This window comes from Apodemus sylvaticus, chromosome 9 (assembly GCF_947179515.1).
Source record: "Apodemus sylvaticus chromosome 9, mApoSyl1.1, whole genome shotgun sequence".
NCBI lineage: Eukaryota > Metazoa > Chordata > Mammalia > Rodentia > Muridae > Apodemus > Apodemus sylvaticus.
Window position 1 is genome coordinate 67,454,223 of NC_067480.1, and position 12,872 is coordinate 67,467,094.

A 12,872-nucleotide genomic window follows, 5' to 3' on the forward strand; every position below is an offset into this window, starting at 1 on the left:
TCAAGTAAGTCATCACCTCCTTGAGACTAGCTACCTAGTCCTATGGGACTTCAATTGTTGATCTGTAACTGAATGGCCCATGGCATTCCTTTTTGTACCAACATGGTAAGACTGTATTAAAATTATTTACTTGCTCTTTTATTGCTCTTCCAGGTGATTTTCTAAATCTATCAAATGGCCAGTGTTAACTTTATGTGAATAAACCTGTTTGTAGGGGGTAAAATGATCTCCTAAGTGTATATCCTTAGCATGTTCCTAATGACCTTGTGATTACTAAACTTGGAAGATACTTTAAAGAAGTTAATAAGGGCCAAAAGAGTAATAACAATCTCAATATCATTTCTTTTCTGATATAAACCCTATTGGAAAAAAACATGGAGGGGAAAAAGTATCTACAATCCCTGGTCATTATTAGATATTTCTTAGAAGAGTATATTGATTGTCCAAAGTATAGGGTTTTCTTCCTATTCCTTTCTGTTTTGTAGCTAGGATTGAACCTGGGACTTTGTGCCTGCTCAGCAAACATTACCCTGGACTCTAATCCTAGCACTACATGTTGCCTTGCTGACTGCTCAGTTGGACTCTCGTTTGTGTATTGTTATTACTGTTTTAGTTACCAAAAGAAACAATAGAATTGATTTGTACATTTGGGTTTATAATTTGAATATTACCCACTCTATATTACTAAGCAAAGCATTTCAAACTGAAAATGGAAATGAACAAAATATATTAAACTATGGAAGTTTCATAATGAAATCTGTCATTTGTTGAACATGATAGCCATGCCTATAACAAATATTCCCAGGAGGCTGGTACAGGAGGATCATATGTTTTAGAGCAGTTAACTTGCAGAATAAGCTCAAGAGACTTGTTAAAGAATTAAACTTAATTCCAAAAATTAATGATTAGTGGTTCATTTTGGATTGGTCACCAAAATGGAAAAATAACTTTAATAATAAGTGTATATTATTATTAACAACAGTTACCAACAGATATTTGAGTTTACTCCCATTAATTTTTATTTTATACCTATTGATAAAATAACCACATTATTGCCCCACTCACAGTTCCTAATAATCTATATCTATTATTTTCCAAAATTTTTAAATTCTACATTCAGATTAAAGAATCCAGTGTTTATGTTTTGCTGGTACTTAGGCTTCCTGATAATTTTCCAGCATCTTCTTTCTTATTCTCATTTCAAAGACACTAAGTTTTCTCTGTGATCCTTTCCAGAGACTGGTTCCCTCAAATCTGTTGTGCTTTGTTTGAAATAATGTCAAGGCCTCTACTAATTATGATAAAATATACAGTATTAATTAGGGAACATATATTTATTCTAAAATTGTGATATGCCATATTTTTAAATCTTTGTTTCACTGAAATACAAAATTAGATTTTTTTTCTAGAAAATTACTGAAGTTCTTACATGTAAACATGTCATTGTTAAATCTGTGAAAAGCAACAAAACCAGGAATGTTTTATTATGATATTTTATTATGTGACTGAAAGAAAAAAAGATCAACAACTACATACAAGCTTATAAAAGAAAAAGTTTAAAACAGTCTCTGTGTTATTGTGACCAAAAGCCCCAAACTTGTATTTTGTTGTTTATTTTTATAGGATTAAAGAAGCAAGGATGCTGTGGCATGCCAGTCAATCTTTCTGGCAGAAGACAAATACAGATACTGTGAATGTATGGCTTGAATGAAGGTCCCGATTTTGATCTGGAGTTCTAAATGTGAAAATACATTAGCACCTTACGTGTGTCTTTAAAGCCCTCCCAAATATTTGCATGTTCACCAGCAATGGCAGAAGAGAAGCACCTTTAAAAGCATTTATACCTATGATGAAGACAATTATGAACCGAAAGTACTCCTTTAAATTCCTGCTCTATAGTCTAATTTTCATCAACATTCTGTATCGTTAACCAATGAAATTCATAAGTTTTGTCAAGTTTTACATAATTGTTTAGTCTTCTGGACTCAGAATTTCTCTGTTCTGACCAGTTGAGGTAGTTAACATAGGGAGGTCATGTCTAATTTTGTTTTTACCTGTTTGGGAAATAAAGATATTTTATGCTGGTGAGTATGACCATTGCTCTGCTGATGGGCTAGAGTTCAAAGAATTTAACACAATGTTATCATAAAAGTGTTGACGTTTATTTATTATAGCACCATTGAGACATTTTGAAGTTGGAATTGGTAAAAAAATAAAACAAAAGCATTTGAGCTGTATTGGGTGGTTGAAACAGCAAAAAATTGAATTTTTTTTATCAAATTATGCTTTTTCCAAAAGTTTGGAAATAAATAACTGGAATTTAGTTGGTCACTTGCACTGGTTGACAAGATTAAAACAAGAGGAACACATGGATGTGGTTTTTGTTTTGCTGGGGTTTCAGAGAATTTGCTTTATAAAAAGCAAACAGGGCCAATGTCCACACCAAATTCTTGATCAGGACCCCCAATGTCATAGGGTGCGATATCGATGATGGGTAGTCTCATGGCCTTCCGTGTTCGATATTCAAAAACTGTCTTGCTCCACTCCCCAGTGTGTTTCTATTCAAAAGAGAAAAAGATGTGTAAGAAAAAAGTCATGACATCCTTGTTACCCACATATTTTCCTTAACTGATGACATTGGAAAACAAAGCAGTTAGTATACATGGAAACTTCTAGACATTGGAAAACTTCTGTATTTAAAGTTTTAAATATTCTCAATTGATAAATAAGATTGTTAATCAAAGTCTGGCAAGACTCAGAAGTTAACCCAGAAGGGAGATGGCCACAGGGTAGTTCATTCTGAAGTCTGGGTCTGGTTATTGCTGCTGCACTATAGTTGACTTACAAAGAAGTAGTTGAGTCACCCACAATAGGAGTGGCTAGCATGAGAAGTAAGCTCCCCTTTTAATGAGGTATAAGAAAAAAGAATAGATCTTAAGGTAGACTTTACATTTTTAAAGCCATAGTTATATTTGACAGATGTTATATAATTAATAGTATGTGTAATTTACAGTAAATATCCCAGTTATCAAAGTTGTTTTTATGAGTTTAAATTTTAATCATTTTCATTTCAACTGTTTTCCATCTAGAAGTTAAGGGCTATTCAATGTTTTGGATATTCAACATTTTCTATAACAGTAGATATATATTATATAATATATATAACAGTAGATATATAATTCCTGTCCCCAGGCAGCTTTTGTCTCACTTAATGGTTTTATTTCTTCTCAAAATAGCTTGGATGATTAAGCAATAAATTCCGAGTTTATTTTCCATGCTACCTTGAATGACGTTATTACTTACAGTGCAACCGTCCTCTAGAACTGTGTAAGTGAATTTGCTATTTCCTTCAGCCTTGAATTCTCCTTCATTCGATCCCATCAGCTTCAGAGACTTCTTTACATTGCCACTGGCCTGATCCATGTAGGCAATACTGTTTTTGCAGTGGTAGGTAATGTTCTGGGAGGCCCGGCTGGAAAGAAGTCTGAGGAATGCTAGCTGTACGTCAAGGACATCTTCAGGAAGATCAGGAGTGCCATAGCTGAACTATTAAAAAAAATAAATACTACAACTAAGCTTGTGACCGAAACCTAGGGTAAGGGATGCATATAACGTAAGTATGGGTGTTTTAGTATAACTTGTATATAGTATTTAGTATAACTTTAGTATAACATACATCATATGATACTTTATTATGTGCAGAGGTAAATGCCTTAACAAATTAAAGAAAGGTGTTTACATACAACTGACCTGGTATAATTTAGCCTTTCATAGGAATAATAATTTTTTAACCACACAAGTGTTTGGGGTGCTCTACTTAATAACCATAAACAAGTAAAAGGAAAAAAGTGTTAAGTAATAGGCGTATTTCAGTTTAAAAGTTATATCTTTTAATACCTGAAAACCACCATTCATAGATTCTCCAAACCAGACATGTTTCTTCTCAGCACCAGAATCTGTCCACCAGTGCTTCCGTGGGACAGTCATGGGACTGGCATTTACGCATGTTTCCCCGGTTTCCATGTTACAGAATACTTTGATCGCATCCATCTTGCAGCCTTGGTTAGGATCAACCCAGTATTCTCCTGAAATGTCGCCAAAGAGATAATGGGAATTGGTTATAAAACTGAGAAGTGGAGGCTGAACCAGACTTGTTTGTTACTTGGTGCAGTATATGGAGTACTAATGGATCTGTTTGAATGGTATAGAAAAACTGGTTGATATTTCTGAAGTAAAAAGCTAGTAAGCACCATAAAAGCAGTAAAATAGAAAAATACAATGTTACCATTGACTGATGATCTACAGATTGGTGTGCTTTATTTGTCTAAATATTATCTTTTACTTTAAAGATAACACTATAGTCCAGATTTATGACATTTTAACTTAATTCATACTTATTTCCTATTTGAACTAATGCCCAGAAGATAGTCTGAGTAAAAACAGTGGTCTATCTTAAGATATTTAAAATTTTGAAATAATTTAAAATAGTATTTCAAAATTTGAAAATATAAAGACTAATTTTATATAATAAACATTTTTGAGAATGAAAAATAAAATTAAACATGGCACAGTAGAAAACAAGAGTGACTTAAAAAAGGAGTTTGAAATTTAATCATTAGTTCATTAAAATGAATTATTTAAATATGCAATATAATAATAAACATAGTAAAATTCTGCTGGCCTAACTATGGGAGTAAGATGATATATGCTATTTACTCACTTAAATCATTTTGATTTGTTATTTAGAAATATTTGTGTTAAGATTTCTATAGAACCATGTCTAAAGTTTTTTATATTTGAAATATTTTGCAGTTAATTATGTTATACCTTAAATACTCCTTCAAATATTGTTTTTCCTCTTCGCTATCAAGCATTTTCAACTCAATTAACAATGTTCTGATAGTTTAAGAATTTCAATAGAAAAGTTTTCTTGTTCAAATTCTAATATAGGCAGATTTCTCAGTAAGTGTACAGCATGAGAGATAAAGAGTTGGACATACCACTCTTGAGCTCAGGGTGGCAGAATTTCAGGTCTCTGCAGTTCCGAGCAGGGTTTTTGCGAGAACCATCAGGGCTGATAAGGCTCTCTATTTGTCCATTAACAGACTTGAGTGAAGACATAATCTCCTCAGTGTTGATCTTGAAATCCATTGGTTCATCTCCATAATATGGTGAAAAGCCACCAGACTTTTCACCTCCAACTCCAGCAATGGCAGCAGCACCTCCCCCACAGCAGGGACCAGGGGCACCAGGGGGTCCAGGGGGTCCTGGCTGTCCGGGGTGGCCTGGCGAGCCCTAGAGAAGTAAAAATAAGGAGCATAGAAGTGTTTTCCTTTGGCCTCCACTGAAGGACCATGTCATTTGTGTAGAAAAATGAACCATAAGCAATTAATTCACATATGTTGTGATAATTTAGTTTGATTAAAAATATTTGGAATGTTTTGTAGTTTCATGATTGTCAATTTATAACAAATACGATTGTTACATACAAATATGTTATTTTGTTACATAGGAATAAGTAGTTTTGAGCACAAACTTCATCATTTCCTCTGTATAAAGATGTAAACAAATAGCCCAGAAGGCACAATACTGACATGAGAAGGAATAACATAGGGGCTTCATCTTTAGGGCTTGAATTACGCTTGTGACTTAATGGTTTTTCATTTGTTTCATGTATATTTGTTGATACAATGATTTGTAATTACTTTTGTCCCAACACTGTACAGTCAGTAGACATTAGCCATGATTTTATCAGTAGCAATGCACAAGTTTTATAGGTAGTTTAATCAGTAAAACTTCTACAGACATAAAATTATATCTGTGAGTTCGCTGATGTGAGAAGCATAGCATAATTTATTTGGTTGGTAGTGTATGTGCCATTTTATTGATATGTCACTCAGCAAAGCATATATATATACAATCTCCATCCATGTTATTCTGGCATAAACCATCTTAATGCAATCGAGAATGCATTAAATTAGCTTTCACTTTTTAAAGTAAGTGACTATACTGTCTACTTCAGTTTACAGAGAATGCAATGTTGGTGAAACATTGTATCACAGCAAATTAAATTGTGTATGTATAAGCATTTTTACCTCAGATCCTCTTTCACCTCTGTTGCCTCTAGGCCCCGGTGGTCCAATGGGACCTGGATGCCCACTTGATCCATCTTTTCCAGGAGGTCCATGTGGTCCAACTGGTCCCTTAAGAAATGAACATGATGATGTTATAATGCTAAAATATATTCCTGCTGGGCAAACATTCTGAAATTTTCACCTTCCAGTATACTTGTATGACACTTACTCTGGGACCTGCAGGTCCTGGACTACCAACTGCACCCTGGTGGCCAGCAGCACCCTGGAAAACAAGAAGGGATAAAGACCAAGGAAGAACTCCAGGGCTTAGGGACGGGACTGTTCATAATCTCTGCAGAACTAAATGGTCAAGGTGAAACAAACATTTCTCTTTCATTCATTGTTTCAAGTCAAACAATTACTTCAACTATGCCCTTGAGTTCATGTCTCCTCTCTCCAGTCCATCTCATTAGTCATGCAGTGAAGGAGAACTCTGAACAGTGGATGATGCACTTACAGGAGAACCTGGGGGACCTGGATTGCCAGGGAATCCTCGATGTCCTTTGATGCCATTAGAGCCACGTTCACCAGTTTCACCTTTGTCACCTCGTGGGCCTTGGGGACCCTTTAAAAATAGGTTTTAAATTAAGGTCATTTACTGTACAAACATACTGAAAAATATTTGCTCATAATAAATCTATTATAATATATAAAATATTGTTATCTGTATAATGAATATTATATAGCATTCTATTAGACTTATAGTAACAAATGTATTATATTATCTTAGAAATCCCTATCAAAAGAGACTTCACAAATATAATAACAAAGATTGTTTCTGCTTTAATTTTGGATTGATAATTGTAATTCTCATATTATTATCTGTATAGAACTTTTAGACACTGATATTTTTCTGTATCATCAAATAAAAGTTTATATTTTCTCCATAGTTACATATCTGTTATCCTAACTACTTTCTAGGGATTTTATAAAGCACAGGGTGCTTCTTATACTCTAAAATAAATTTTGAAATACAACAGATTAGATGTCTGATACTTACAGGAGCACCCCGAGCTCCAGCAGGACCTGGAGCACCAGCAGGACCAGCAGGACCCTAGAACACAAGCAGGCAATTGAACAACTGAACTTTGAACTGAATCTTGTCATTGATTCAATTCCATATTAAAAAGTTGATTGTGTAGGGAGGACAGGAAGATGTGAGAGCAATGGGGGAAAGGAAATACTGTATAAATGATTAATTAATAATTAAATTAATTTTAAAAATTAAATACAATAAACATTTCCGAAATTTTTTCAAAAATGAAAATAGTTTTTTTAAAAAGCGCTAACTTCAAAGAAGTGAGATCACAGTACACAACTGTTATTGGAAGCTAGCATTCTGTGAATTTTGACTTCATTCCCACAGCAAGCAGAAAGCTGCCCAATTAATAGCAAAGGAAATCAGCACAGATATATCACGATGGCAAGAGTGCCATTCTATTGCCCCACCCCAGCCTCTTTTTGAGGGATGAGGGCATATATAGAGAGAAGTATTGTATTAGAACTCACTGTTTCTCCTCTGTCACCACTTTTACCAGATGGACCAACAGGACCAGGTGGGCCTGGATGACCAGGAGCACCTGGAGCACCAGGAGAACCATTTTCACCACGATCACCCTGGAATAAATTCATGGATCTTACATAAGCATGACTAGCATCGGATTTACGTACACATGACTACTGTACATGAATTTGTAATACCTTGCCACCAGGAGATCCATCTCGACCTGGCTGACCATCTGATCCAGGGTTTCCCTGGTTAGAAGAGAGTTAAAAGAGAGCCTTTTACCATTTTGAAAGATAATTTATAGTTTGGGTACAAAATATCATATACCATTTCGGAACTTTTGAACAAAGGATATTTTAGTAAAATGTTCTTCCCTGTCATATCCCCATTCCCTTGCTGCCCTTCCATCCTAGTGGAAGCCAAAGATAATTCTTGTGACAAGAAATCACACATATTACAATGTGGCTTAACTCTTTGAAGAACCATAATCCTTTAGGAGATATTTCTATTTTCTTAAAATTTCACAAAAGAATATGAGGAGAGTACTAATAAAAAGAAAGCCTAAAATTGTTGTTAAGGATAGCTAATAAATAATTTTTGAGAAGTGGGGAAATCTAAATTTGTTATGAAAATCTAAAATTAAACTTCATTTAATATTTCTACACTAAATATATCTCTCAAAATCACATAGTACCTTGTTTAAATATATTTTATTGATATAAAATGTTAATAGAAAAGTTAAGAATAATCACAAATTAATAATGAATATTTTTATGTGAAATTGAATCTTGTAATTTTGCTTATTAACTCATTTTCTGAATTAATTTGTGGTTACATTCTCTTCATTACTGAATATATTGGAAAATGTTCTTGGTTGTAGGCCTTTATATTATCTTAACTTACAAAAGATTGATTATCAGAGAGGGAAGGAGAACTCGGCTACATGGACACATTTTATTTAAATATCATACATTTATTTAAGTAAATGTGGTAAATAAAAGTCTCATTTATTTATGTGTGGAGCTTTATTTAACTAATACTTGAATTTCAGACTGGAGAGATATTTCAATGGCTAGAGGTTCTTCGAACTAAGCCTCATGATTTGAGTTCAATGTCCTTGTTGCTATAGGGTAAAAGGGGGAAACTCTTGAAAGCTGTCCTCTGACCTCCATATGTGCACCATAGTTCCTATGTGCTTATATGATACACACTAACAAACACAATTTTATATATATATAAATTTAAATATATATGTGTATATATAATTTTAAAAATATAACAAACAATTTGAGTGTTTGCTCACTGGTTGAACATTATTGAAGAATCACTACTTACATCCCTTCCAGGTTCACCAGCTGTACCAGGCTGACCAGGAAGACCTTGGGGTCCAGGAGGACCACGTTCCCCATTATGGCCACTAGCTCCTGGTTTTCCACTTTCACCCTGTGGACAAAGAAAACACATTTTACTTTTAGATTCTAATTAGTGAGATGTTATCAGATTGAAGAGTGAAATGTGATTTAGTCAATTTCTATTAATGTTTACTTTTCTTGAAACTATGCCCTTCATAAGTGAAAAACAGGGAGCAATGGCTTTGGATTTTCCTAATTGCTCAGGGATTCAGAATAGTACAATGCTCTCTTAATCAGAGCACAGTTGATTGTGAAGGACAGAAGATTATGAGTACAGCAAGAAAAATAATGATAAGCTAATCATCTCAGTGACCCTTAAAATCACGACTTATTAGAAACCTGCTAGATATGCTAATTACTGTTAAATTTCCTGCTACTATTTTCTGACATATTTTGAAAAAGGTGCATAAATTGTTGTACTATGAAATATGGTGCAAATGGAATTATGTTAACTTATTTATTGAATGGACATTTCAGATACTAAGCACTATCATGTTCTGGTAATTTGACTTCAATAGATGTGTAATTTACATCAATTAACGTCTCGTATATTTATGAGTTTCTCCCTTCATAGTTATAGTGAATAATGCTCACAAGTTTCCTAACAGTGATGTTAGAGAAAGCAACGTTGTTCTTCTGTGATGTTGGCTTGCTTGTGTATATATTCAAAGTTTGTTTATGACCTCCTTTGCCTGTGTGTTTTGGGAAGATTTAATGAAAGTTTAGTTTTGGCAAGCCTAAGAATGTCAAGAAGATAAGGTCTTTGATAATTTATACCTTGATCAGAAACCTTTTTATATCTGATGTGGTGAAGAAATCTCTATACCTATGAAGGGATGCAAACATCAGATGTGAGGTCATTAGGCTTACCTTGATACCCTGAGGTCCAGGGCTACCCCGTGGACCTGGCATGCCTGGTGGTCCAGCAAGACCTCGTGCTCCAGTCAGCCCTGCAATTCCAAGTGGACCTGGGGATCCCTGTTGCAACAGATAAGGAAGGTTCAGTTTATTTCTGCAGAGTTCTATTTCCCTTATTATGTTTGTTATCAGAATATGTGATCTACCAATAAAGCAGTAAAAGCTCTCACCGGAGGACCCTGAGCTCCAGGTGGCCCCTTCTCTCCAGGTTGTCCTGCATCACCTTTTGGTCCAGCTACTCCAGGGTTGCCAGGAGAACCACTGTTACCTGCAGGACCTGGAGGGCCATCCTTGCCAGGAGCACCACTGGGTCCTGGGGGCCCTGGATTACCCTGCAAATAATTTAAATTTTAACATGGTGGAAAAGATCATTTTGTTTTTCTTGCCTTTTACTTATTTTCAATATTATGTGGGATTTGATAGATGCCAAATTTGGTATGTATCAAAATATCACTTTCTTATTCTAGACACATGAAGTCTTTCTGTAAGTTACATTGACAAAAAAACAAAAAACAAAACAAAACAAAACAAAAAACTGGAGAGAGCTTACATTGTTGCCAGGAGGACCAGGAAGACCACGCCCACCAGGAAAACCAGCAGCACCCTGTGAAATGTCAATGGACTAATTAGTGCAAAACTAGAACAAAAATCTGTAAACACATAAATATGAATATAAGGAATGAACCAGGAAATGAATTCTATCTTGAAGTCATTTAGGGTTTGCCTGCTTCCTTTGAATTTACACACAACTACCAAACCAAACCAAACCAAAACCAACCAACCAAACAAACAAACAAACAAAAAAAAAAACAAAAAATAAACCCTGACTATCATATTCTTTCTGTGGGTTTAGTGTCATTATGTGGTCTTCACACAGATTGGAATCAATAAATATGTTCAATAAAAGTCATAGAGTGATGACTAAGAATCCATACTCACAGGACCACCAGGGCTACCGCGTTCACCCTTTACACCCTGAGGACCAGGAGGACCCTAAACACAAATGAGAGGAAAGGAATATTGAGTAGAGTAACAAAATAAAAATTCGAGAAAAGCATTAAGCATTGGGACACCAGCAATGCTCCCTGAAGAGATTAAATAAGCTCTTCTATGATTATATAAATTACTGAAATGAAAATTAAAATTAAGGACTATATTCCTATGAAGATTATATTCTCCTCTGATAACATGAGAAATCTTACATGAAATATTAACTTAGTAATAAACCAAAATGTCTTACTTAATGGTTTAACAATAAGACTTACAGCAGGTCCAGAACCACCAGGGGGTCCTGCAGCTCCAGGAGGGCCTCCTTCACCTTTCTCTCCAGGAGCACCTCTTTCTCCTTTAGCACCTGGTTCACCATTCTGTCCCTGCACATAGCAACAATAACCATCTGTGAGTCAAGTTCTTTTACATCATGCTTAACTGATCATTGTTTCTCTTCAAAACATGGAACATTTTTTAAAATTGGGAAGTCATTGTCATCAAATAAAGTTAGGAGGCTCCCCGAAGATATGCCAAAGCAAAATCAGTCAAAATACAGAAGGAGGAGGAGGAGGAGGAGGAAGAGGAGGAGGAGGGGGAGGAGGAAGAGGAGGAGGAGGAAGAGGAGGAGGAGGAAGAGGAGGAAGAGGAAGAGGAGGAGGAGGAAGAGGAGGAGGAGGAGGAGGAGGAGGAGGAGGAGGAGGAGGAGGAGGAGGAGGAGGAGGAGGAGGAGGAGGAGAGAAAGTGAAGGAGAAGGAGAAGGAGAAGATAAAATTTTGCCATGAGGAAGAACATCTTCCTAAGGGTATTTGAAAATGAGCATCACGATGCTGCATAAAGAAGGACTGGTGTTAAGCTGCCTAAAAATGGGATAAAATAATTTCAAAAGGTAAAGTAGCTAAAGAAATACTGTAAACAGAGTAACTTGTATCTGCTGGTTTTCAGGAATTTTGTAAAATTGGCATTTTAACATTCATGCTTAGAAGTCCATACTTACAGGAGCACCCGGAAAGCCAGCAGGTCCAGGAGGGCCATGTTCACCTCTCTCACCCTGAAGAAAGGTACATTGTTAGTCACAGTGAAGGCCTTCTCCACAGGCATTATGTGTCTCTGTATCTCAAAGTCTTTTTTACTTTTTATCAACATAAGAAAGGAACAGCACTACAACTGTTGATTTCTTCTGCCTCTGAACTGGGATATAACTTGAAAGGACCATATCATCAAAGTTTTCAAATATTTAGTACACTTAAATATATAACTTCCAAGTGTAAAGTATTTAAAATTTGTCAGAAGGGTAAAATATCTAATATTATGTTGATTAAACAAACACACTTGCTGTATCTTTATCTTGATGGCCAAGCCTTTTAAAAAGGGGCAAAGGATTTTTGATTTGGAAGAAGCTTTTGGTAACATTTAAGAGATGTTCATTTAGAAATGTATAATAATTTTCAATTTATGTACTTTCCCCAGAGTCTTTCAGTAAATAAGGTATATTAAATAATCTCATGAGGACTTTAACATTTTAAAATATTTTCTTGCATCCCATGTATTTTAAACATAGAGCCTTAAGCATGAAGATCAGAATACAGGGGCAAAGTCACTAAAGCTATGGACTGTGTGGGGTTGAGAGAATGATAAAAATGCCTTTAACACTTACAGGGCCACCTCGAGGTCCGGCTATACCAGGAAGTCCAGGGGCACCACCTTCACCCTGAGAAAAGATCAAATGATATTGTTACTGTTCTATGTCTATTAAAACAAAGACTGAATTTTGTTTCCAGCAGTGTTGGTACCTTATCTCCAGGCTGACCAGCTGGGCCAGGGGGACCAATAGGACCAGTAGGACCCTGCAGGAAGAAGTATCTTTAGTTTTGAAAAAATAAACATCATTTCTTGTATGAATCAGAGTGTGCA

At 35.4% G+C, this 12,872-nt stretch overlaps 1 protein-coding gene across 1 annotated transcript in view; it reads right to left on the reverse strand.

Moving 5' to 3' along the window:
• Window positions 1-2,140: 2,140 nt before the first annotated feature.
• Window positions 2,141-12,872, reverse strand: part of Col3a1 (collagen type III alpha 1 chain) — a 36,328-nt gene continuing 25,596 nt past the window's right edge. The window contains exons 33-51 of the mRNA XM_052192505.1: window positions 12,752-12,805; window positions 12,616-12,669; window positions 11,956-12,009; window positions 11,237-11,344; window positions 10,911-10,964; window positions 10,522-10,575; window positions 10,142-10,303; window positions 9,924-10,031; window positions 8,977-9,084; window positions 7,836-7,889; window positions 7,644-7,751; window positions 7,135-7,188; window positions 6,592-6,699; window positions 6,304-6,357; window positions 6,096-6,203; window positions 5,001-5,295; window positions 3,898-4,085; window positions 3,304-3,546; window positions 2,141-2,558 (exon numbers count right to left, since the gene is read on the reverse strand). Coding sequence (XP_052048465.1) covers window positions 2,412-2,558; window positions 3,304-3,546; window positions 3,898-4,085; window positions 5,001-5,295; window positions 6,096-6,203; window positions 6,304-6,357; window positions 6,592-6,699; window positions 7,135-7,188; window positions 7,644-7,751; window positions 7,836-7,889; window positions 8,977-9,084; window positions 9,924-10,031; window positions 10,142-10,303; window positions 10,522-10,575; window positions 10,911-10,964; window positions 11,237-11,344; window positions 11,956-12,009; window positions 12,616-12,669; window positions 12,752-12,805 — 2,115 coding nt within the window. The 3' untranslated portion in view covers window positions 2,141-2,411. The remainder of the gene's footprint in view (window positions 2,559-3,303; window positions 3,547-3,897; window positions 4,086-5,000; window positions 5,296-6,095; window positions 6,204-6,303; window positions 6,358-6,591; window positions 6,700-7,134; window positions 7,189-7,643; window positions 7,752-7,835; window positions 7,890-8,976; window positions 9,085-9,923; window positions 10,032-10,141; window positions 10,304-10,521; window positions 10,576-10,910; window positions 10,965-11,236; window positions 11,345-11,955; window positions 12,010-12,615; window positions 12,670-12,751; window positions 12,806-12,872) is intronic.